The 24,928-nt window shown below is 51.1% G+C and overlaps 1 protein-coding gene across 2 annotated transcripts in view; it reads right to left on the minus strand.

Annotated features, from left to right (window-relative positions):
- Positions 1-24,928, minus strand: part of CORO2B (coronin 2B) — a 128,181-nt gene that overhangs the window by 53,661 nt on the left and 49,592 nt on the right. For both annotated transcript variants that reach the window (XM_032864604.1, XM_032864603.1), the window contains exon 2: positions 7,755-7,955. In XM_032864604.1, the coding sequence (XP_032720495.1) occupies positions 7,755-7,955 (201 nt within the window). The remainder of the gene's footprint in view (positions 1-7,754; positions 7,956-24,928) is intronic.

Consider the following 24,928-nt stretch of genomic DNA (forward strand, 5'->3'; position numbering starts at 1 on the left):
GGTCTTATTACAGTCTTCGGCGCTGAGCTGGGCACTCATTTCTGGTCCTTCTTTTATTATCAGGCCTCAAATGTACAGTGAGTCATGGAGCTAACTGGCCTGCCAACTTCTGGGGTCGATTCCAGAATAAGAGCAGCTGGGCAGGCAATAATGTTCTGAGGGCTCTAGGGGGAGGGTACAGCCTCCCCTCCACCCAGCTTGAGGCTGGGAAGCCCCCCACAGGGCACCGCACTGTCCCTGGGGCCTGCAGGAGAGGGGATCCCAGGACCAGCAAAGAGAAAACTGCAGCTGGGGAGATGGGGCATGGGAACCTCGGGAGCTGGCATCGGGTCAGCCCAATGCCCACCCCCCCTTGCTGAGCACCTACTGTGTGCAGGTGTAAGTCAGACATGTTCCCCACCCTCAGGGCTCTCAGGCCAATCAAAGCAACTCCCTGAACTGCAAACTCCTGAGGTTTTGGTCTTGTTTGCACTTGGTCTTGTTTATTGTTGTATTCCTGGTCTTGGAACTGGGACTGCGACATAGTAGGTGCTCGATAAACATCTGTTGAATGGTTGGGTGGGTGGATGGATGGATGGTTGGATGGATGGATACACTAACCACTTAGGACACAATGAAATCTTTAAGGAGTAGCCTAATAGCGACAGTCACAGACTGCCTCTGGATGGGTACTGGGATAGGGGAAGCTTTGGGGAGCTGGCCTTGTCTGAGGTGAGCCTTGAGGGATGAGAAGGAGCCATTCTTGTATTCTGTGCAGTGCCTAGCAGCATGCTGGTGAGGACATATTTGAACAAAACGGTGTGAGAGGGGGAAGAAACCACGAGAGATAAACTGAACCGGAGACAGCATGTGGCCCAACCCCATCATTTTGCAGAAGGGAAAACTAAGGCACAGGAAGGTTTACCTTAGGTGACTCACCTAAGGTCACACAGCAACTTAGTGGCAAGGCAGAGATTCAAGCAAGGTCTGTTGGCGTCTAGAGTCTGATCTCTTAGACCCGTCCTGTGATGCTCTCCTGCTCCAGGGCTCTGCTGTCTTCACCGAGATGTCTTGTGGAGTTTTGCTCCCATTCCACTCTACCACCCACCCTTGCAGGGCTGGGGAGAACAGGGAGAACCTGCCCAACTCCGGTTAGGTCTCCCAACCTTGAACACTGAAGACAAGCCAAAAAGCAAGAGAGGCCGCCCTGATTGGGTTGGGGGAGGAGAATGCAGCATCTCAGACCCAAGTCCAAGGGGAAAATGTTTTGCCACCAGGTCACGGAGACTCAGTGGGCAATGGGAGGGGGAGAGGGAGGCCATAGGGCTTGCACAAGCGGGTAGAAGTGCCTGGGGCTGGGTTCTTAGTCCATGCCCGCTGACTGAAGGAAGGATGCCATCTTGTCTGGTTTCCTGCTCCAAAACACCTCTCCCATCTCTTCCTGCCGACTGGAATTGCTGCTTCAGGCCTTCAGAGCGGAAGCTTCCCGCAGGCTTTAGGAAATACCCACTCTCCTGGCTTTCAGCAGGGATGGATGAATGGTGTTAGCATATCAGAGGAGATCATAAAGTACTGTGGAAGTTACATCCAAGGAAGTCCTTGGAGACATTCAAACAACCGTAGTGACAATACAAGGCATATCTCCAGACATGCCTCTGCCTAATGCTCTGTGGGCAGGCCCGCTGCTGGGAGAGCCCTGGGTTCAAATTCTGCCACGTGTATGCTGTGCAATCTTGAAGGAGTCCCTTGACTCCTCCGAGCCTCTGTTTCTTCATCTGTAAAATGCGGAGAACAACTCTACATCTTCATCATGGGACTGGAGGTGAGATTCAAAAGCAGCACGTACATTAGACTTCAAAATCTGTCCCACTGATTCTAGCGCGCAGCCAGGACTGAGAACCGCTGGGTCGCAGGGACAAGCCAGCTTCCTGATGTCCATGCCAGGTCTCATCCCTCTTCCTCCAGGTGCCAGTGGGGCTACCGGGTAGCTGCCTAAAGCTTTGGCGGGCAAGACCCTGCTTCCAGACTCTGGCCTTCCCGCAGCCCGGATCTGGAGGCGGCAGGCAGCCCGGGCAGAGTGCGTGCGGCAGGAAAGGGGCGGTGCACCTGGGGAGGCCCAAGTGGTTAATCAGGCCTCTGGGCACCATGCCTGGTCTCTGGAATATTCATAAGGCTCCTCCAGCTGTGCCAGGCAATCAGGGTGATGATTGCTCCCCCATCTGCAGCTTAACATTCCACTCCAGAGAGGAGAGAGCTGGCAGCTGAATGTTAACTAGGGGAACAACAGGCTTGGGCCTTCCCCGCAGCAGCCGGAGCAAGAGCCCCAGGGAAGGCAAATGCAAGTCTTGAGACCGGCCGGCCCGCCAGCCAGAGCAGATCCGCTCACCGGCGGCAGGGGTGGTAGAAAGAGCCGTGGGCTTCAGAAAGCAGGAAGCTGGCCTCAGGTCCGGCTCCCGCACTGACCCGGGGGAGGTCTGTCTCCCCAGCCTCAGTTTCCCCAACTGTGAAATGCGGATGGCTCCCCCTGCCACCCAAGAGGACTGACTCTCAGCTATTGTTTGGATTCGAGCACTGTGCAAAGAAAGCATCAGCACGGCCATTGTTGGGAGTCGCTGCGGACGGGCCTTCTGGCCTGGAGGAAAGTTTTCCATCACAGATATTGAAATCTTAGGCAAAGCCGGCTTTGAGGGAACCTGAGCAAAGAGGCAGCTGGAGCCCCCTTCAGAAGGCTCAGTCTCGGGGCAGGGATCTGGGGGTCTCGGGTAGTGCTATTATCATTTGGCCTGAACCTCTCAGAGAAGCAGGAAGGGAAACGGGCAGGACACCTGATAGCAGATGGAAAACATTCGGAAAAGAACAATAACACGGCAGACGGTTCCGGTTGCTCAGGGAAAACAGCCTAGAGTCATTTAGTGTAGGGACAAAGTGTGTCCCCAGGAGTCCACAGTTCATAACCAGCGCTCAAAGCAGGGATTAGAATCTGCTAAGAAAGGGCCAAAATCTTTTTGGTGTTTGTAATGAGAAACATGGGAAGTTGTTTATAGAAAGATTTCTATCAAACTGAGGGAAATGAACCTGGCACTAAAATAAGAGAAACTTCTTCCTAGAAAACTGGCCAACGTGGAACAGCTCATCTCTACGGCTGACCGATAATGGGAGGGTTCTGAATTTGGTGTTACTGTTCTGGTTAGTAAGCCCTGTCCCCAGACCAGCCGGGCTGTGCCTGCAGACTCAATGTGGCCACCGTGGGCAGGACACTGACAGCCGTGGTCGGTGCAGCAGGGGACGGCAGGCGTTTGCTCTGATTCCTAAGGAGCCACTCTCTGGGTGTGGAACCTTGCTCCACATGGCCTCAGACACCCAAACTAAGTGAACTCCCTACAACAAGGAGTTGTCTCACCCACCCACCCACTGCCAGCCTTCGCCCTCACTGTCTTGTTAGTCTTTTCTCCAGCAAACTCCTAAGCATGTGTAACTCTTCCAGAAAACATTTGCAACAAACGTAATGGAGGGCTGAACTGAGGTCCTCCCTACAGCCGCTCAAACCTCAGGGACTCCATCTTTACGTCAACAAATTGCTTTTATTGTTTTTTTCTGAAAAATGAAACCTCCAGGGTTCACCTAAAAAAAACTGAGAAGCTATAGCTACAGAAAAAGAAGAAAATGAAAGAACCTGCTTGATCCTAATAATACTCAGAGATAACCATTATTATCCTTAGGTGTATATCGACAAGTTTTTTCCGGATAGGTAGATGGATAGATAGAAATTCCCTTTTTTTATTTTTTAAAGATTTACTTATTTGAGAGAGAGAGAGAGAGAGAGAGAGAAAGAGAGCGAGCACATACGAACAGGAGAGGGGCAGAGGAAAACAATCTTAAGCCGACTCCCAGCTGAGCTTGGAGCCTAGCAAAGGGCTCGACCTCATGACTCCAGAGCTCATGACCTGAGCCGAAACCAAGAGTCTGATATGTAACCCACTGAGCCACCCAGGCGCCCCAGATAGAAATTTCCTGATGGGATTAATTATGTTTTTCTTTTTGTTTCACTTAACAGTATGTCATAAAATTTTCTTTCATGAAATACTCCCCAGTATCAGTGGTTCTCAAAGTATGTTTGGGGATCCCTGGGGATTCCTAAGACTTTCAAGGATTCCGTTGGGTTGAAACAATTTTTCTAATAATACAAGGATATTATTTGCTTTTTCACTGCCATTCTTTCAGGAGCATAGAGTGGAGTTTCCAGAGGCTACGTGCCTGGTATTAAAAGAGGCCGAATGCAAAAGTAAACATGCAAATCTTCCAATATACACATATATAACATGCAAATCTTCTATTAAGCTAGACTAACTTAAAGAGACTTGCAAAAGGGTAAAGCAATGCCTTTCTTCTCATTAATTCTTTTGTGTTTTGGAAAATAGTTGTTTTTCATAAAATGTTTCTTGGGAGAACATGAAATGGGTTCATTATTTTTTTTAAAAGATATTATTTATTTATTTATTTGAGAGACACAGAGAGCAGTGGGAGGGCCACAGGGAGAGGGAGAGAATCTTAAACAGGTTCCATGCTAAGTGCAAAGTCCAAAGTGGGGCCAGATCCCGCAATCCCAAGATCATGACCTGAGCCAAGATCAGGAATGGGAGGCTCAACTGACTGAGCCACCCAGGTACCTCTAATGTTATTTTAAATGAATTAACAAATAGATATTTTTGAAATTCCTTCTTTTTTATTTTGAATATGCCAAATATTGATAGAGAACTTATCCAAGTAAAAGCCCTTTGGCATCCTCAATACTTTTGATTCTGAGCTGAGCACTTGGGAACAACCATTGTACATCACCAATTTTGATGACTGCTTAGTATCGCTTTATTTGGATGTTCCCTAATGCTTTCCTCATTTCCTTATTGATAGACCTGCAGGTTGCTTCCAATCTCCTTATTATAAAAGGGCTGCACAAACCACCATGCACTTATGTAAAGTGAAAACCTACTGGATTCAGAGAAACTGACAGTAACCAATTGGTAGAATGAGCCATTACTACCTGTTCCTTAGCAATCAAATCCAACACAATGTGTCACAATATATGAACAAATAAAGTTGAAAGGCTTTGTGTGCCTTGGCTTTATATGTATGTGTTTGGATACAGTGTTTATCTCTATGCAGAGTCTCACACTCTGTAAAAAATACCTTTTTCCCTGCTGTCCCTAAAGTGTTTACAAAATCCGATCACATTCTAGACTAGTGCTACTGATAATATAAAACTCTCTGGTACCATTATAGAAACCGAAGAGAAGAGTTTAGAAATTTTTAAGCAACTTGAGAGAGAAATTTGATCTCTGTAGAAAATAAATTGGAAAAAAATGGAGTACTGAAAAATGGTACTAACATTTTGGGTATCCTTGAGAACGTTTCTGTTGGATAGATTCCTAGAAGTGGAATTGCTAGGCCCGTGGACATGTACATTTACATGTTAATAGCTATTTCCAAGTTACCTATAAATTTGATGTAAATACATCAAATAAAATACATCAATGTAAATCAAATGTACATCAAATACATCAAATTTAAATACCTCAAATACGCCAAGAACGTATTTGGACACCTGTTCTCTCACATACTCAGCAATACCAAAGATAATTAGCCTTTTAAATCTTTTCCTATTTTAGTAGGCTAAAAGACTTATTTTCATCTTCTGTGAACTGTTTATTCATATCCTTTACCTGTTTTTTTTGTGTGTGTGGTTTTTTTTTTTTTTGACAGAGAGAGAGTAGGCAGAGACAAGTAGGCAGAGAGGCAGGCAGAGAGAGAGAGGGGGAAGCTGGCTCCCTGCCGAGCAGAGAGCCCAATGCGGGGCTCTATCCAGGACCCCGAGATCATGACCTGAGCCAAAGGCAGAGGCTTAACTCACTGAGCCACCCAGGCACCCCACCTTTACCTGTTTTTTACAGGGTTCTTTTGCTCATAGAATTTTCTGGAATACTTAGCTATTTGAACATGGATCTTTTGTCTGTATCAGTTATGGGGTTTGCTTTTAAGTTGCCTTACATGTATAGTGGTACACACGTTGTATAGTAGTAGTATAGTAATAGTATAGTAGTATAGTAACTTTACTTTAAAAAAAAATTTTGTTGTAATCTATTACTCATTTCCTTTATGGTTCTGGGATTCTTGTCTTATTTACAAAGACTTTCCTCATTGCATGATTTAAAAAATCCTCTCTTTTCCTATAATATATATGCAACTTTTCTTTTTCTTTTCTTTTTCTTTTCTTTTCTCCTTTTTTCTTCTTTCTCTTTTCTTTTAATGGCTAGACCTTTAACACATTTGGAATTAATTGTTACAGCATGAGGAACTGCCTATTGACCTTGGAAAGCCACACAGCGGAGTGTGTGCTCGCATTGGTCTTGAACCCCTGTAAGGACCAAGCCACACTTGGCTGGGGACCTGACGTGGGCTGGAGCTTAGTTAGTCCCCAAGGTAGACAGGTGTCTGAGCCCATCTGGTTTGAGAGGGGAGACAAGGTATATTTCAGAATCCTTCTAAATGTGTTAGAACTGCTGTGGGCATCTGTAGGCAAAGTCCATGAGCAGAGCTAATATATGTTTCCAGGAAAATACCCAAGCATCTTTAACATCCCACGTGGTTCACAAGGAGCTTCCATGTCTATCGTCCTACTCCATGCCAACATGGTGCATGTAGACGGAGGACGATTCAGCATCCTTGTTTTACCATTATAAGAGGATCAGGTGCAGAGAAGTTAAGTGACTCGCCTGAGATCACAATGGCTGGCAAGTGGCAGAGCCAGCTGGAACCCTGCCACCGAGGCCATGGCTCCTCAGACCTCTCTGTCCATCGGGTTCTGTCCTCACACCTCTCAGTGTCACTGCGGCTGTGCCCCCTTTGGTGGGAGGGAGGCTATGGCCTGAGGCTTTCCCAAATCTGTGTTCCCCCACTGTGGGCAGGAGAGACTGGAAAAATCCATCCTCCACCAGCAGCTGACGGTAGATTTCTAGAACGAAGGCTTCCTTCCGCTTGTACCTCCTACTCCCCTGAGTGGTTTGGTTTGGCGGAGGGTGGGAGTGGATATGAGTCAGGCCGGGAAGGGAGAGCTCAGCCATAAACAAGCGAGACTGACAGCGAGCACTTTCCCTGAGGCGCGTGACCTCCCACGGGCCTCCAGGGACTGCCTGAACACAGAGCTTCAAAATTTCATGATCTAGGCTTTGCAGATTTAATCTGCTATATTCACAAAGGCAGCCACAGAAGAGGGAAAACCTTTATCTAGGAAGTGGGGATGAGAGGGAAGGTGAATTATTTCTAGCCTCTCAGTGGAGAGAGCTCACAATGTTTTTTAATGAGAGTGTCATTTCTGCAGATGCCCCATGTGCCTACGGCTGGGTCTTCAACCCTTCCAGCTCCACACCAAAAAAGACAACCCAGGACACAAAATTGTGGAGCAGGACTTGGTCTTGGAGATCGCCTGGAGATCAGATGTTCCAACCCCTAGTGTTAACAGGAACCCCATGTATCCGAAGGGAAGTGACTTGTTCAAGTGCAATCTTTGGGGAAGTTTTGGGAACAGATCTCAGGTCTCCTGGATCCTGGCCTGCTCTTCTTCTCGCAAATCTCGGGAAAACCCGGGGGAGGGCACAGCCACCGGACACATGATGAGACGGTAAAAGGGAGGGGGGCACAGAGAGAAATGGAGGCAAGAGTGACCAAAGAGGGCTTCTCCCTGCTCAGGACAGCAGCCAGGGCTAGGGAGCTGTGGGTCCTACCTGCTCCAGAGGGATGACCAGGAAGGAGCCACCTCCCGCGCTCTCGGTGACAATGGCCAGGAAGCGGGCGTTGACGGCACAGAAGTGGTTATCGTGCACATTTTTGGTGATGGGGATACCATCGAAGCAGTGCTCCCGGTTGGCCACCTTCCCGTAGACATTCCGGAACTTGGAGCTGCGGTATTGTGGACGCCAGGACATCTGTGAGGGACCAGGAGAGACAAGCGTCAGGCAGATCACTGCTTCCAGAAGGGCCTGGGCTGGACACCGGGTTGGGGGTGGGGAGAAAGTGGAGAGAGGGGAAGAAGCTTCCAGGAATGTGGGGCCCTCTGTGTGCCCGGCCCTGTGCTGGAGAACTTCCTCTCTTATTAAAGTCCTACAAGAGCAAAGACTGGCATGCGGGCACTCGTACAGGAATTCCTGCCTTTGGTGCACACTCCCATCCCACCTTCCAGAAATGATGTAAGGTCCTTTCACTTCCTAGGGACATGGCATGTGACAGAGCAGACCATCCCCCCAACAACACGTATGGGCGGCCTCCTGCCTTTCAAAGGTTGTACTCAATTCAGTATGGGAGGTACAGATAGAGGAGGCTGGTGGCCCCAAAGACAAAGAACACTGCTGTTGGTGAGGATGGGGGGAGACGTCCCCCGTTATGGTGAGGATGGGGGGAAATGTCCCCCTTTATGTACAAAGAGACAAATGACCACCCATTATCATCCCCTTCTCTGGTTCTCTCAAAAGCCTCTAATCCACAAATGCACCCTCAGAAATCATCATTTTCATCATCAGGCACAGAGAAGTTAAGTGACTTGTCCAAGGCCACACAGCTAATAAGTAGAGCCCTGAACACAGGCCTCCTAACTGGAAATCTAAGACTCTTTCCTACGCCAGAATATTCTTCGGAGCAAGATTTTTCAGTGTGTGGTCTAAGGCTCATCTGAGCCTCACACATTCTTTGTGAGAAATGCTGATCCCTGGGTCCCAGTCCAGACCTACTGAACCCAATATCTGGGGGATGGGTCCAGAAATTAGATTTTAATTCTGCTTTTCTCCCACCTGCAGGAAACACCCAGAGAGAAAGACACACATTAAAGTCTGAGAGCCCAACCCTTCTCTACCCACCATCAATAACATCCATTCCAATCAAGCAACCAGTTGTCCCCTACTGCATGTGTATCCTGTGCCATGCAGCCTAGATTACAGATGTGCACAAGGCGGAGGGGGGGGAACAGGAGGAGCGAGTGGGCAGCCCACGGTGGAGTCCAGTTTCGTTGAAGGATGGATTCTCCTAGAGAGAAGCCCTACAAATGGTCACCTTCACAAACAGAACCCGAGTAGGTGTTCTCCCAGTAGATGTGCCTCCAAGTGTGACAGGCCACAGCCAGTACCCAGCCAGGACCTGGCACACAGCTAGAGCTCAAAAGCCCTTTGTTTTCATTTGTTTGTTTTTTGTTTTAAATATTATTTATTTAGGGGCGCTTGGGTGGCTCAGTGGGTTAAGCCTCTGCCTTCGGCTCAGGTCATGATCTCAGGGTCCTGGGATGGAGCCCCGCGTTGGGCTCTCTGCTCAGCAGGAAGTCTGCTTCCTCCTCTCTCTGCCTGCCTCTCTGCCTGCTTGTGATCTCTGTCTGTCAAATAAATAAATAAAATCTTAAATATTATTTATTTATTTGAGAGAGAGAGAGTGAGAGAACAAGTGAGCACAAGCAGATAGAAGAGCAGAGGGAGAGGGAGAAGCAGGCGTCTTTCTGAGCAGGCAGCCCAATGTGGGGCTCGATCCCAGGACCCTGGGATCATGACCTGAGCTGAAGGCAGATGCTTAACCAACTGAGCCATTCAGGTGCCCCTCAAGAGCCCTTTGTAAATGGATATGCTGCTGGCCCAACTTTGCCATGATCCATGCCTTCCCCTTCCTGCCAACTCTCCTGTTACCTCCGAACGCATCTTGGGACAGATGAGGCAAGGATGATTTCCCTACAGGAAATTTCCATGGGAGGGAAAAACAAAAGGAAGCCCCACCATAGAATCAGGACACCAACTCTGGGAATCTGAAAACAAAACTTTGCATTTGATTTAAATAAAGCCAGGAGCCCAGCTTCGAAGTTTTCTTGTGACTGAAAGAAGGAGTTCAGCTCCCATAAGGAGATTTCCAGGGAGTGTCTCTCACCTGCAGGCAAATCCTCTTCCCACTGGCCCGGGCTTAGGGGGTGGGGGGTTGTCCCCTACCTCCATCTTCTCCTCTGCCTGGGTCACTGTGCACCCTGTGGGGATGGGGGGGGGGGCTTTCCCTGCTCATCACTCCTTCCTCCCTCCCCACCTCAGCCCACACTGCCACCCACTCCAATCTGTCTGCTCTGGTCCCCGCCCAGGTCTGTCAGGACTGTTAAGGACAAAGTCCTGTGGGACACGGATCACAGCCCGATGGGCACTGCTATCTGCAAGACCTCCCTTGCTCGCTCAGGACATCAACTCCGAATCAGGACTACATCAGCGATGCCCAGGCTGGGGTCCCAGGTGCTCACTCTCGATCCCCTTACATGGTGCAGAGATGAAGTGTTTAATTTTAGTAGTTACAGGTTTATTTTAATTTGCATTAGAAATAATATAACGTGCATGCCAAATCCATAATTTCACAGATATCACTGCTAATAAGGCTAAGTTAAAAAATAATGAATCAATTACAAAAATACAGCATGAAAAATATAGCAGAGACCTGGCAAAAATTCAATCTGATAGGGGAGTGCTAAGAATTTCTCTGTCCCTTCCAGGTAGAACATTCTAGATTCCACAGTTCCCGTCAAAGAAAAAGAGAAATTCTATCTCCTGCTCTTTGCTGGTGCTTCCCTGGCCTGGAAGGTCTTCACCCCTATTTCCTGCCCAGCCCGTTAGCCTTCAGGGCACAACTCAACTTGGACTCCTCAGCCCCAGACTCCTCAGAGCCCATGAACAGCCAGCACCTCTCCCTCAGGGACTAGTCTCCACCGTGTCACACTGGCTCTCTCTTCCCCAGAAGACAGTCTCAGCATCGTGATGGAAGGTGCTGACCCCAGGGCCTCTGAGCCGGACTCCAGACTGGTGTCTGCTCTTCCTGGGCAACCTGCATGAGTCCCAGATGCCGAAGGGGGCGTGGGGAAGACGTGCTGGGCTTCCGGCCCCTCCCCAAAGGGGACCAACCCCCCCCCCCACAGTGGGGAGACAGGCAGTGTGATTCAGCCTCCCCAGCACAAGAGGCTGGGGGAGTTACTTCTTAGCCCACATCTGGTGAGCAGGACAACAGTTTCTCTTTCTGCTCCAAGGACAGCCCCTGGCCTGGCACCTGGGATGGGCTGACCCAGGCCCGTTGATAATGGCTCAGCACCACACTCCTCCCAGTGCGGACTCCACTGCAGTGTCTCTTGGGTGACTGTGAGGGGAAGGGTAACAAGAGCCAGACTAGAGCCACATAGCCCCAGATGCAGTGCCTTTTTTGCTGCTGCCTCAATGTGTGACTTGGGAAAAACACTTAACCTCTCTGTGTTACCTCTGTCTGCTCTTTCATAAAGGAGGCCAATAATCCCCACTGCCTCCAAGAGGGCGGAGGAGTCAATGCCAAGATGCTGTGATATGCCTGGCCCAGGCCTGGCCCCATCTGGATGCCCACTTCACAGAGCAGAATAGAAAGCAGGAGAGGAAGGGCTGGGCTCCCACTCCCCCTTATTATGAATGCCCCAGAGCCCTGCAGGTTCAGGGGTGGGACCTGCACCCAGGTCCTCAGGGCTCCCAGCCTGGGTCTGCCATGGCTGGGGGCATCACACGGGCCTCCTGAGAAATGCCTTGTTCCAGAGCTCTGGTGACACTGAGGCCAGCTGACCTGACGGGCTCTCAGGAGCCCTCCTGTGACACCCATGTTTCCCTGGGTGGAGCCCGCAGCGCTTGGATATACCTGGATCTATTTTCCCATCTGACTTCACCTCTTCCTCCTCCAACTCTCCTCCACTCCTTCCCTACTCCCTCCCCCACTTTCTGCACTGCCCCCCTTTTCTGCCCTTTCTCCCCCCATCCCATCTCCCCCATTGCCCCATTCCCCAGGGCATATGTGCCCAAAGAAGCATTTGTGGTCAAGGCTTCTGGTGGAGGCACCTGTATTCTCCTTGAACATATCCCACTGGTGCCCCTCACAGCCCAGCATCCTGCGGGGGGTGGGGTGGGGGTGGGGGGGTGGGCTGCCTTGAGCCCAGCCCTCGGGCTTGGGACCTGCACTCAGCAGGCCCATTCTTCCAATGAGCCTGCCTCCTTGGGCTGGGCTCCAGCGGACCCTAGAATAAGGCCAGCCTGCTTCCTGGGAAAATGGAGAACGTCTTTCCAAGGGCTTTGTTCTCAGCAAGCCCACTGCTGGCTTTCCCTACTGGCCAGTAGGCTGGGGCTGGATCTCTCAGCTGGGTCTTCAGAAGGGCCCTGGTCGACCAAATGGTTGTTCACAATAGGATGAACGCGGGGTGCTCCCATGGGTTTCATGTGGCCGACCATGGTCCTCATCACTGGGTCTGCACCCTCACTGCACATAGACCCACACTGAGAGCACGGCAGAGTGCTGGACCCTGGGTTTCCCCTCCCCTCTCTGACTCCTGCTAACCTTGGAAAAGACTTTGCCTCCCTGAGCATCAGGAGCTCCATTTCTAAAAGGAGATCTGTAATTTCTGATTATGTGGTTGTTTGAAGAATCAAAATGAGATAACGTAGGTGCAGGTCCCATGCACCATGCCACTGCTGCTCCCATGGGCTCAGGCTGTCGAGGGGGCCCGGGAAAGCTCCCGCACAGATCCTGCTTTCAAATACAGAGAAGACAAAGCCTGTACCTGACACATTCATGGTGGTTAGTCGCTTGGTGGCAAACAGACTGAGGGACGGAAATGCTGTGGGGATGGGAGGTCAGGGAAGAAGAGCATCAGGGTGGGCTTCCTGGGGGCAGAAGCCCACAAATGCTTCCCTGTCCCAGGCACAGCGAGAGCACGGGGCTGCACGTGATGCCCATGGGGGAGCTCGGGCTGTCCTTGTACAGGGTGGGAAACACCCAGTCAAACTTCAGATAGTTAGCGAGCACAGGGGTGACTGGAGTCTTTCAGACTCCAGGGTCCAGATTTTTATTTTTATTTTATTTTATTTTATATTTATTTGTATTTTATTTTTATTAGGAAAGATTTCAATGCATAAAAATAGTTGGGGGAATGGTAAAAAATAAAAAAGAAACACCCAGCACCTAGGTTGTCATTAACATTTTGCCATGTTTCTCTTTCTCCGTGTGTGTGTGTGTGTGTGTGTGTGTGTGTGTGTGCATGCACATGTGCATGTCTTTTTTTTTTTTCTTTTGTGGAATCATTTGAAAGGAGGTCGCGCACATGACTCTTACCCTCTATTACGTCGCCATGCATTTCCTACAAAGGAGGACAATTTCCTACATATTACCACGTCTAAGAAAATTAACAAGTCCTCAATTCCGTCGAAGACCCAGCCCATACGCAGAATGCTCTGAATTCCCTTTTACATCCATTCCCTCTCGTGAACCAGGACAGGGGCCACTGGGTGCTCCCATGGGTTTCATTTGGCGGTGATCTGTCTTTTGCCTCCTTTCAATCTAGAACATTCCCATCATCTTTTTGTTTTCTTTTCTTTCCTTTTTTTTTTTTTAAGTTGTATTGACTTTCTGAGCACACACAGTTAGCTATGTGACAAAACGTTCCAGCGATCTGTCCCATATTGCTTTGTGACAGCTTCAAAGTCATCCCTGTGTTGCCTGTAAACTTTAGGAGTCAAGTGTAAGGCTTTGATTCGATTCAGGTGAAAGACGGCCCTGTTATTCATGGCTCGGCTTTGGTTGGGGCAAGGATGGAGAGGAGAAGGCAGATAGAACGAGTCACATGCACCTGGTCTGACTGGTGGCAGGGAGGGACCGGCTGGGTGTCCTGAGGGTCTGTTCTTGGAGGGCGGTGGGCAGAAGGCTGGAAGGCCTGGGAGGCCGGATCAGGCCCTGACACGCACTGTGGACCCAAGCAGGGCGACCGTGGGCCCCGGAGGGCTGACCTTTCCACCCACAGTTCCCAAGGGGCTGACTTCACTCTGATGTCAGCTGGCTGCGTGTGCAGGCAGAGAACAGAAAGCACTCCTCCCTCTTCTGCCAGAGGAGGAGGCCCTGCCAAGGCTGGGATGGAGCTGCTGCCCAGACCTCAAAGGGAAGGCAGTGTGGAAGCCAAGAGATGACCTAGAACCTGGCCCTTTGTCTTTTACCCCATCCCCCCAAGCACAGCGTGGATCCTGGTGGGTTGCCCCAGCTCATTCTAGTGAGGGTGGGACACACACACACTCTCTCTCTCTGAACTTTTCAGGGCAATCAGCACAGACTGAGACGAAGTTGAGCTCCCTACAAGGGAAGACTTTCTTAATGGTTAATGCTGCCCGAGGTGGGAAAGGAAGCTGCCTTTAGAGGTAATGAACTTCCCATCCCTGGAGGGGTTCAAGATTCTGGTGGATGACCTCTGATCGAGGTGGTTTGGAATAATGAATGGGACCAGCGGTGTTCCAGCCCCAAGATGAGATCACAGAGCTCCTCTATGAAAGGCGCTGTGTTGTAATAGAAAGGGGTGCAGGGTCAGAATGCCCAGTGGGGGTCCTAGTTCTGTCACCCTGGCTCTTCCTCTTCTGTGAAACAGGGAGCCTGATGCCGCAGAGCTGGGCTGTGGTGACCCTGAATGACAACCACTCTCGTGGCGACTGCCATTTTTCCCAGGGTGTCCCAAGGGCTGCTTACTGCTACTCATTCTAAGCTCTAGGTGTGTGTTTTCTCTCATCTGTTACTAGCTTGGGGGTTACCTGGTCATCCACCCCCTTCTGTGTACCCCACCCCGGCCTGGTCCCGGACTCCTGTCTAGCAGGACCCTCACAGTGACTATGGTTGAATAAAGCGTCAGTACGATGGCCAGGCGCAGGCCGAAGTCAGACACAGCTGCCCAGCTCCCCAGATAGAAGAGGGAGGAGTCCCTCAGGAACCTCACCCCAAGGCTGTGACTTCAGCTTCCTGAAGTTTCAAGTTGCCTTCTCAAGCTGACGTCCCACTCCTGCCCACAGGATGAGGGTCTGGTCCTTACCCTCCCGCACCAGTGCTTCTGGGTCCACGCCCTTCCACACAGTGTTTGGCCTAGCAGTCATGCAGCCCCATGTCCTTGGGGCTCCTTGTCACTGGGAAGCCAAGGCCTCTGCATTCACCACAGCTCTCCTTGCTGCAGACAGCACAGTATCAGCAAGGGACCATTATCTGTAGAGCCGTGCCAAGAAGTCCACCGACGTCATAGCCATGACCCAGGCTAGACACCACCTTGTTCACCTCCCTCCACCCTAGTGGACCAATGCACAGAGCTGGGCAGATACCATAACCTCATTGAAAACATGCAGTACCTCTGTGACTCATTCGAGGCTCCGAGGTGTTAAGAGACCAGCCCAAAGTCACAAGCTATGAACATGGCAAAGCCAAGGCCAGCCAAGAACTTTTGACTCTTAAATCTACTGTTCTTTCCAATATAATACACATCTTCCCTTCCTTTGGCTTCTCCCTAAACTTCTACCCCTTCCCACTTGCTCCATAGAATCCAGGATACTCATGATACAGAAGTGTCAAGAAAGTATATAGTAGGCAGCGTCTGGGAGTCAGAAAGAATCCAAAGGTTACTGTCTTGTTATTTGTTAGCTGTGTGACCTTAGACTAATTACTCAACCTCTCTGAGCATTTTTTTATCTACCCATAAAAGGCAAATAATGCCACCTGGCTCACTGGATGCGGTGAAGGGATCAAATCCAAAGACACCCGACAAGGTGACCGCCAAACATTAGCTCCGCCCTCTCCCCTTGTCCTGCAGGGGAGAATCTTTGACCTCAATTACGTGTTTACTTGGGGAGGCCAGGATCTGCCAGGAGCACGAGGGGGCTGGGCTGGGCTGATGGTCGGAGGAGGGAGGGAGAGGCTCTGGCCTCCAGATGTGCACAGCTGCTGGGCCGACTCCCTAGCGGCCTCTCCCCGGGCCCAGCGCCATCCTGGTCTCCCTCGGAGAGGGGGAGGACCCGGAAGGAAGAAGCATTCATTTCGCAGCTGAATGGCCCTTATAGCCTCTTAAGAAATGGAGGCTGCCTTTTTTCTCCTCTGAGATAATCACTATGTACACTCCACATGGAAGCAAATTGTATCCTGTCCTCCGATCCTAAAAATGATTTACCGTGGCCAGCGGGCGCATTTTCTAGGTGATGATGACTAAAATTCAGTCCTTTAACCGGAACACAAAAATGTACCAGGGCAGAGTTTTTTTTTTTTTTTTCCTTGCCTCTGACTCAGGTGATGGGGGAGTTCATGACTACATCCTCAGTGGAGAGCCCAGAGCCCAGGACCCCTCTGGAATTCAACCTGACAACTGCTGGGCAACCCACTGGGGTCTGTGGGAGAGCCATTTTCTGTGCTGCCAGAGTGCTGCCAGAGGAAGGCTGACCTTTTCCTTCCAGTGGGGATCACTAGCTACATGATGTGGGTCAAGTCACCTTCCTTCCCCGCCGACTCAGTGTCCTCCTCGGTGTCCCAAATCTCTGTGAGGATGGGACAGGAGATCACAGGGGTGCTTTGCAAATGGTGTGCCACTGTCCCAAAGGGCACATCTGTTATCACTATTCTTGTCTCATTCGACCACGACGATCGGGGTCCCTGAGCGACAGCCAGTCACCTGGCCCTCCTCTGTCTCTGAGCCCAGGGCTGGATGCATGGGAGGGACCCCAAACTGGAGAGAGCAGAAGTGACCACCAGTTGGGGGCCTGAGAAGTCCACCAGGCTGGGTGGCTGGACTGACGAACTCTAGGCTTCAGTTTCCTTCTCTGTGAAATGAAGGGCTATGGTCTCTTCCTTTCAGCAGAAGTGTCCTTTCTCTCAATAGAGCATTACTCAGACCTCCAAAGTGTACACAGGCCAAGCTGGAGATGCTTGTGTGCCTCGAGAAGGAAGCTGGGAGCACCTTCATGCAGTGGTCTGCAAACACACTGCGGAACCCTGGACCCTTGTGGAACCCAATTTGAGAACCTCTAGTATGAGGAAAGTGCCAGAAACCTGCATTCCAGCCGGCTCAACTCCTCATGTGCTGGGGGCCTTCAAGCAATCCCTCCTTCTGCCATAGGAGATGTTTGGGCCAAATGCTCACCACCCAGCTCTGCCACTTTATGGTCTAGCCCAGGACACGGGGTTCCCACTGGCTTTCAGGACTCCTGAGAAGATGCTGTGGCCACTCAAGCAGTTACCAGCATGCCACACCGCACGTGTTCTCTCTGACCTGCTCTCTGACTCCTGGATATGCTGGGTCTGGGCCTCCAGAGAGTTCCTGAGGGCCTGTCCCTGAATCTTTGGCTCCCCACAGCACACCCAGTGTCAGCAGGGGCACAGGGGCGGGCGGGGGAGGAGGCTGGCTCACTGCCCCTGCCCCGGCCTCCGCCAGAGCTCCCAGCTCCACAGCACGCGTGTCAAGGAGACCCACGTTCGCACCCTGGCTGCACCCCAACCTGATGTGAGGCCCCGAGCCCATCGGAGACCTGGTTCCCTTCATCTGTGATGTGACCTGCTCAGGAGGACACCACTCCCCCGTCTTGCATTGCTTCTCTCACCTCCTGCAGCTCTTTTCTCAAAGGCGATCTCTCAGCGCGACCTGCCCCAGGCACATGTCATTATCAAACACACAACGCCTCTGACACATCTGGTGGGACCCTTGTCCTCTCGAAGTCAGCTTCAGGACGGCAGGCATTTCCGTCTCTCCCGTTCACTGTGGCATCGGCAATGCCTAAAACCGTGCTAGGTACATGGTCACGACTCAGAGAATGTGCCTACCAGGGGGTCTGGGGCAGGAGCGTGCTGGTAAATGGTTACCAACCAGCTCGTTGAGGGAAGGGGTACCCTGGTTTTTAGTATTTTCCAGTTTCCGTGGCCTAAATGCTCTCATCATGACTGTGGCATCCCTGAATGTGTAGCTGGTCCGGAATTAAACAGCAGTGGAAATCAGATGATGGAGAAAGAGGTAGAGGCTACAAGGCATCCAATGGATGGATGGCGTGAGGCTCTGTACGCTGTGGGATGTTGACCGCTTCTCTTAGTGCAGTGGCTCTCAGAGCCCTGGTCCGCTGACCTCCTAACCTGACTGCACACAGGGATCATCTTAGGGGCATGTTATGAAGGTGCGTCTCTGTGGATGCCCCCTTTTGAGGATACTTCCTCTAGCCCCTATGCCTAACAATTGCCCAAAGCTATACCATCCCACGTGGCAGCTACTTGCTATGTGTGCCTGATGAATTAAAATGAAATCTAATGCAAAATCCAGTTCCTTATTTAGACGAACCACATTGGTAGCACTCACTGGCCATACATGGCTAGGGCCTACCATCTTGAACAGTACAGGTTACAGAGTGTTTTCATCCCTGCAAAACATTCTACTGGACAGTGCCGGTAGAATATTGATTAGTCCCCAAAAGTTACATCTTAGAAGAGACTGATCAGACTGAACCTCCATATCCCATAGTTCCCGGCCAGGATGCAGGGGAACCAAGGAAGGCCATGGTCTGGAGTCACCCCAATGACACACTCTTCGCCCCCAGCAAATGTGGAATGCCTGGGTCCCAGGCTGGCATGCCCACCCATTCCCAGAGCCTCTTGCGCAAGCCCTTCTCCGCCATGAAATGGGATCCCTCCCAGCTCTGTCCCATCTCCCTCATGCTATCAGAGCAGATCAACGTGGGAACGAACGTGGCTGGGATGGCACTTTCTCAACAGCCCACAGATGGGAGGATCCAGCTTTGGCTCCCGAGGATGCTGCCCACTGCCCATCACCCAACACACGTCCAGCCAGACATGAAGTCTATTCCTGGAGCAGGCTTCTGCCCTGAATCCCTGCATCTTTTCTGTTCCGCTGAGCAGGACTGGACACGTGAGGAGAAAGCTGTCGGCCTGCGCTGCTCTGAGGTTTTCAGGAGAGTCTCCCACCTACCACAAGATGGCTGCCGGGCAGAGACGTCTTTCCAGAAGCCCCCAGGTTCCCTCCTGTGCTCTCCTTTTTCTGGCTTAGCACACTCATGACCATAGCCGATGTTGAGGTGCTCGTTGTGAACCAAGCATTTTATGTCCATTACATCCCCTAATCCTGATAACAACCCTAGGAAAAGATACAACAATAATCTCCATAGACAGAATCACCTGGGCTTCTAAGCTTACAGGAGTGGAGGAGCTGGAGCTGAACTCAGGTCTGACACCTGGGCTCTTCCCGGCATCTTTGCTCCCCAATCACACTGGATGTGATTGAGGGCGGGGACTAGGTCTCAGTCTCCCTCATTTTTCCAGGATTTATCATTAGACTGAATATAGTGTTGCTACATGTTTAGCAAATGCACAAATGAATGGAGGGATGAGGACAGGAATAAGGAAAAGGGACCCCGTCACTTCCCCTCAAAGCCTCCAAAAGCCCCCTCAGCCCTCCCAGATCACAAACCATGCCCCTTTCCTTCTGGAGATCTGCAGGATCAGCTCTCAACTTGTAAGATCTGACCTGGGCAGAAAGCTGGGAGAAGGAAATGTCTGCCTCTCTAGGGGCCCGACTTTTCCTACATGTGGGTTCTGACACCAAAAGGCTCTCATGCAACCCACCAGAGCTTGTCAGAGCAGAAAAGCACCCTTGGGTCCACTAAAATCCAGCCTTTTGTTTCAAAGAAGAATGCCCAGAGAGGGGAAGTGATTTGTCCAAGGTCACACAGCAAGGTTATGTGATAACCAATACACACTGCCAGACACCTGTTGGTGCAGGGTGAGGAGGGGTGAAAGGATGGGGGTGTGTGCAACACAGGGTTACCCATTTCCTCCACAGGCATGCCCCGTGGGAAGGTCTGGGGTAGGCGGGCCCAGCCCAGAGAAGCGCCCACCCACCATGGAGGTTCTGAGTTCTATATTCCTCTGCCCAGTGAGGGAGGAGCAAGGGAGCTCAAAGCAGAGGCCCAACAGATGGTTTCTATTTGCAGCCACTGAGCCGGGTCTGTGCCAGACTTCTGACCTATTTTGAGGAACTGAGGACCCACTGGCTCAGGAATGGCCTCCCACTCACACCCCTTAACCCAGTTTGGCAGGGGATCAGATGGGTGGTTCAAGGCCAGTGGAGATGGAGAGTGGAAGAGGAAAACCTTTGAAAATGAGGCTGGGGTGGATGTCTGCAAGCCTGAACTCCAGAGAAGCAATCCTCAGAGGCTAAGCCCCAAGCCACCTGTCTCAGAGTCATCCCCGGGGGTTGTCTGTGGAAATTCACACGGTTGGGCTCCACTTCCGGCCTGTAGGATCATGCTCTCTGGGAGTAGACCAGGGAATCTGCATTTGAACAGAGCTCTCCCCACCCCTCGCCCCCAGGTGATTCCTGCTCTTCAGTGGGCTATCTGTGGGCCAACAGCACTGGCATCCTCTGGGGGTCGATCAGAAATGCAGAATCCCAGGCCCCACGCAGGGCTGAAACAGAATCCAGTTTTGCAAGATCCCAGGTGATCTGCAGAGATGTCAAAGTTGAGAAACAGGGCTTTAGTTCAGTGCTTCCCAAACCTGAGTGAGGGCCTGGTAAAGCACAGACCACAGGGCCCCGCCTCCACAGTGTCTGATTCAAGACGTCTGGGGTGGGGGTGGGGGCAAGTCTCTGCATCTCTAACAAGCAGCCAGGTGATCTGAGGGGACAGTAGGCTATGGAGCAAGGAACACCTAGTTCTGTGACCTTACATAAATCCCTTTGCTTTGCTGAGTCTCGGTTTCTCCATCCGTGAAATGGACAGAATTCATACCTTCCCCTTAGGATAATTGTGAGGACCCTGTGAAATAGTGACGTGCGGAGCACTGTGGGAACTACTATATATGAGGGTTATTGTATAAATCCATTCGTTCCTTAAAACGACTGCAGTCATCTCATTTGTCCTTGACACCTATCCTGTTGTAGGGTAAATCAATCAAAGAGAGGGCCTAACACGTTCCTCCAGGGCTTTACTCTCATTCCTTGCACAGCTGCAAGACCAGGCATACAGAAGTGCTTAATAAGGGCTGGCAGCATTCCACCCCAGACTTCTGGTTCTCGGCCCAATTTTCTTTTCCCCACAATCTCAACTTCTCACACCCTCCTCCGTGGCTCTCTGGTCTCTTGCTAGGCGAGACTAAGCAACTTCTTCTTCTTTTTTTTTTTTTTTTTTAAAGATTTTATTTATTTATTTGACAGACAGAGATCACAAGTAGGCAGAGAGGCAGGCGCGGGGAGGGAAACAGGCTCCCTGCTGAGCAGAGTCTGATGCGGGACTTAATCCCAGGACCCTGAGATCATGACCTGAGCCGAAACCCACTGAGCCACCCAGGCAACTTTATTTCAAGGTTGTCTGGTAGTTGAGGCTAAAACCTGGGCTGGGGAGACCCTCTAGGCTCTTCACCTGTGAAATGCCCTGCCTGATGCTTAGGATGATTGGTGCAGGTGCCTGGTCCTGCGCCTCGTTGCAGGGCTCCTTCCCCGTGGCGGGACCTGTCCACTCAGGCATCCCCAAACCTTCGGGGCTCAGCCCTGGGTGGTTAGACCTTGCATGCGGATGCCGCTTCTGTCAAGGAGACCTAAAACAGTGTGTCAGGGGTGATTCCCTGGAAGGGGGCATTCAGGGCCCCCTGTGGGGCAGAGTCCCACGAGCTTTCATCGGGCCTGCTGGGGAGCCCTTCCACATGTTGGTCCCTGTGGCCCGGGATCCTAGGACCACCTACTTCACAGAACAAGACCTTGCCTCCCTGTCACCCGGCAGTGCAGACAAAGATGGGCTGATAAACTGTTGTGGGGTTGGGGGAAGAGGGGGACAAGGAGCAGGACAGTCTGCACGCCTCGTAGTGGGGTCTCCGTTAGAGAACAGAGGAAGCCCACCCATCCCTCAGCACCCCAACGGAGAAAGGGAAAGCTGAAGACCTTGCTATTTTTCTAAAGATTTAATTTATTTGGGAGAGAGAGTGATAGAAAGCGCTTGCGCAAGCATGAGCCCGGGGAGGGGCAGAGGGAGAGGGAGAAACAGACGCCCCACTGAGCACAGAGCCTGACACGGGGCTGGATCCCAGGATCACTGAGATCCTGACCTGAGCCGAAGTCTTAGGCTTAGCTGAGGGAGACACTCAGGCGCCCCGAAAGCTTGAAGGCCTTTGTGTTACTGTTAATTATCTTGGGCACAGACAAGGAGGCCGTCCGCTTGCCCACAGAGAAGCAGACACCAGGCCCCATGCACACAGCTAATTTGGAGATAAACTCTCTGTGTTGCTCACCCTCTACTATCCCCTAGGGATGTGTGTGTGTAAGTGTGTGGGGTGTGTGTGTATGTGTCTGTGTGGCACCATTTCCTCCAAAGCATTGGAAAAACTTCATCAGCTGAAGGTCTAGAAATTAGAGTGGAAACTTTGTGAAGAAAATGTCACTGAGAAAATAAAAAGGTTTTTGTTTAAAAAAATCATCTGACTGATGACTGTCTCATGATGTCCTCCACCTTTCAATCACTCATTGCCTTGTAAAAAGAACCTACTAATTCATTTAAGACGTGGCAAGGAAAGGGGAATCTTCTTGGATCTTTGGCCAATTCCCCTACGACAGTGACTGTTGCCCAAACTCACGAGGGACACTGCCTCATCGAGGTGGCCATGTTGTGTCCCACAGGGACCTCTAGCCTAGCTCCAGAGCTCTGTGTGGTAGGGGAGACCCACGCTCAACGGTGATTGGCTCAACCACTCAGCTCCTTCTTTGGGAGTTTAAATGTGAGCTACAGGGAGCCAGTAGTTGGTGGCAGAGACAGGAGCCACAGGCACAGTAAAGGGGGATGGGGAAGAGGACACAGAGAAGCATGAAGAGGGTCAGTTTTACTTTTCGGATATGTAAGCGGGCTTCACTCCTGTGCATTGGCTAATTGTGACTTTCTCCTTCTTCCTCTTATTGGCATCCATTTATTCAGAGAGACTTAGGATGATTAAAGCAGGAATAAAAAAAAAAAAAGAAAAGAGAAAAAAGCAGGTTCTGACTTCTAAAATAGGATTTTGTACAGCTACACGACCATCTTAAGAGCCAGACCTAAGAGGCTTTTCTGGACTCCCATCTCCTGCTAGCAAGGGAAGAGTCTTCCTTGGCTGACTCTGGTGAGACACCAGGGGAAGAGGAAAGCCCACTCCTGGCAGATGGAGACGGAGAATGTGAAATCAGAAATCAGAACGGAAGTTCATATTCAGGTATGTGTCCTGATTTTCCATCTCGGGGGCAATATGCTTGGTAGGCAGACGGGTTTCCCTCCAACTTCTTGGTTAGGATTCTGGAAAGAAGGGTGCCTAGGTGGCTCAGTGGGTTGAGCGTCCGACTCTTGATCTTAGCTCAGATCTTAATCTCAGGGTCATGAGTTCCGACCCTGCGCTTTAAAAAAGAACAAAGGATTCTGGAAGGAGATCACTATTCAAACAAGATGTGGTTTCACAGGATTAAGATGCCAAGGGGAATGGCCAAACAGAGGGGGCTGCGTGTGCAAACCTGAGCTCCCTTCAGCTCTTGCGTGTTGGAGAGAACCCTGCCGTCAGTCCCTGTACACCTCTGAGGGAGGATATGGAAGGTCTAAGAGCCATGGGCCACCAAGAAGTTGCTGTTGAGAGGGGCAAACCAACTGCAAGGCCAGGGGCAAGATGGATATGAGACAAAGGCCCAGCTGGGAACAGACCCTGTCATTAGGGCCAAGAAAAAATGGACCATGAGTCTGTCAGTTGGAGAATTCAGTGGTAGGTGCCCAAAGAATGCCCAAAGAAGGACAGACCAGACACTTTAGTGGACATCAGCCAGGACATGTCTAAGGACCAGCACACAACTGGGGGTCCCCTTCCCCCTAACATCTGAGGTCATATAAGTCTCAGACGTCTATATCCACGGATATCATTTTGAAAAAGAGCCAAAGGAGGAGGAGCTCTGAAAGATGAGTCCTTGAGAATCATTCAAGTAGAAGCCAAATTACCCCCAAAGAGGCCGAGCCTTTACCCTACAAGACGATTTACATGACTGAATCAGACCGACCCCGCTGGACTGGGCTAGATGTGTTTTATCACCGTGACTCTGTGAGGCAAAGCTTCTGAATTAGATCAGATCAGCTTTGGAGAAAATAAAGGATCTGTATCTTCTCTGTGCCTCCAAGCTGTCAGGGCCGCCGTGGAAGGCCATGCAGGACATGCACTGCACACTTGACCATGTGAATAGCGCCCCCTGGGGTTACAGAGCTCAGGTTGGCGGCGGGGAGGGTACAGCGAGTCCCTTCCCAATGAGGAAGAGGCTGCAGAGGCAAGCGGCAGAGTAAGAGAGCTCTCATCAGTAACCCAGAGGCCAGGCTTGAGCAGACAAGAAAAACCTTGGAATCCTGCGCACTTGAGGATCAGAAACGTCATTCCAGGCTTCAGATGCCTGGTCACGTGGCTGCCCCTGGGAGCCAGTGAGGCCTGCCTGCCGCTTACTCTCTTGCCTCCTATTACTGACCGTAAAAGGGTCTGCTTCTAGCCACCAACATAGACCCCATCCCAGCAACGCGGAGTGACAATCATCATCTCTGGCAGCTCAAGAGAAGGGGTTCTCCTCATGTGGGCACATCAGGACTTCCTCCAGTGTGGGGTGCTGGCTTCGAGATGGGAAGGATGTGATCCTTCTCACCCCCCAGACCTCTTGTTTGATAAAACAGAAACATGCCTACAGCTTGAGTCTTTCTTGGTTGGCTTTTTTTGTTACTTGTAGCCCAAAGCATCGCAGCTGATAGAAGAAAGGGCTTCGGACACTGCCCGTGACAGGTCTCCATGAGGCCTCTGTCTCAGCGGCCCTACCCTCAGAGTCAAAAACCTAGAGAAGGTGAGAATGCCCAGACCCCACCCAGCCCAGTCCACACCCAGCCTAGGCCTCTGCCAGAGTGTAAAGAACCAGGACCAGGACCCCCTCCATTCCCCTTCCAGGTTTTCTCTCCTCTCCCAGCAGAGCTCCTTGGGGTGGGCTGAGGCAGCTGCCTCTTCTTCCTGTGTGCTTGCTGGAAAAGTCGCATGAATGGGGGGGTTGGGGGAGAGCAAGAATCAGATTCATGCTGCCCTTGGCTACACAGCT

This window comes from Lontra canadensis, unplaced genomic scaffold (assembly GCF_010015895.1).
Source record: "Lontra canadensis isolate GAN:19392208 unplaced genomic scaffold, GSC_riverotter_1.0 scaffold28, whole genome shotgun sequence".
Lineage (NCBI taxonomy): Eukaryota > Metazoa > Chordata > Mammalia > Carnivora > Mustelidae > Lontra > Lontra canadensis.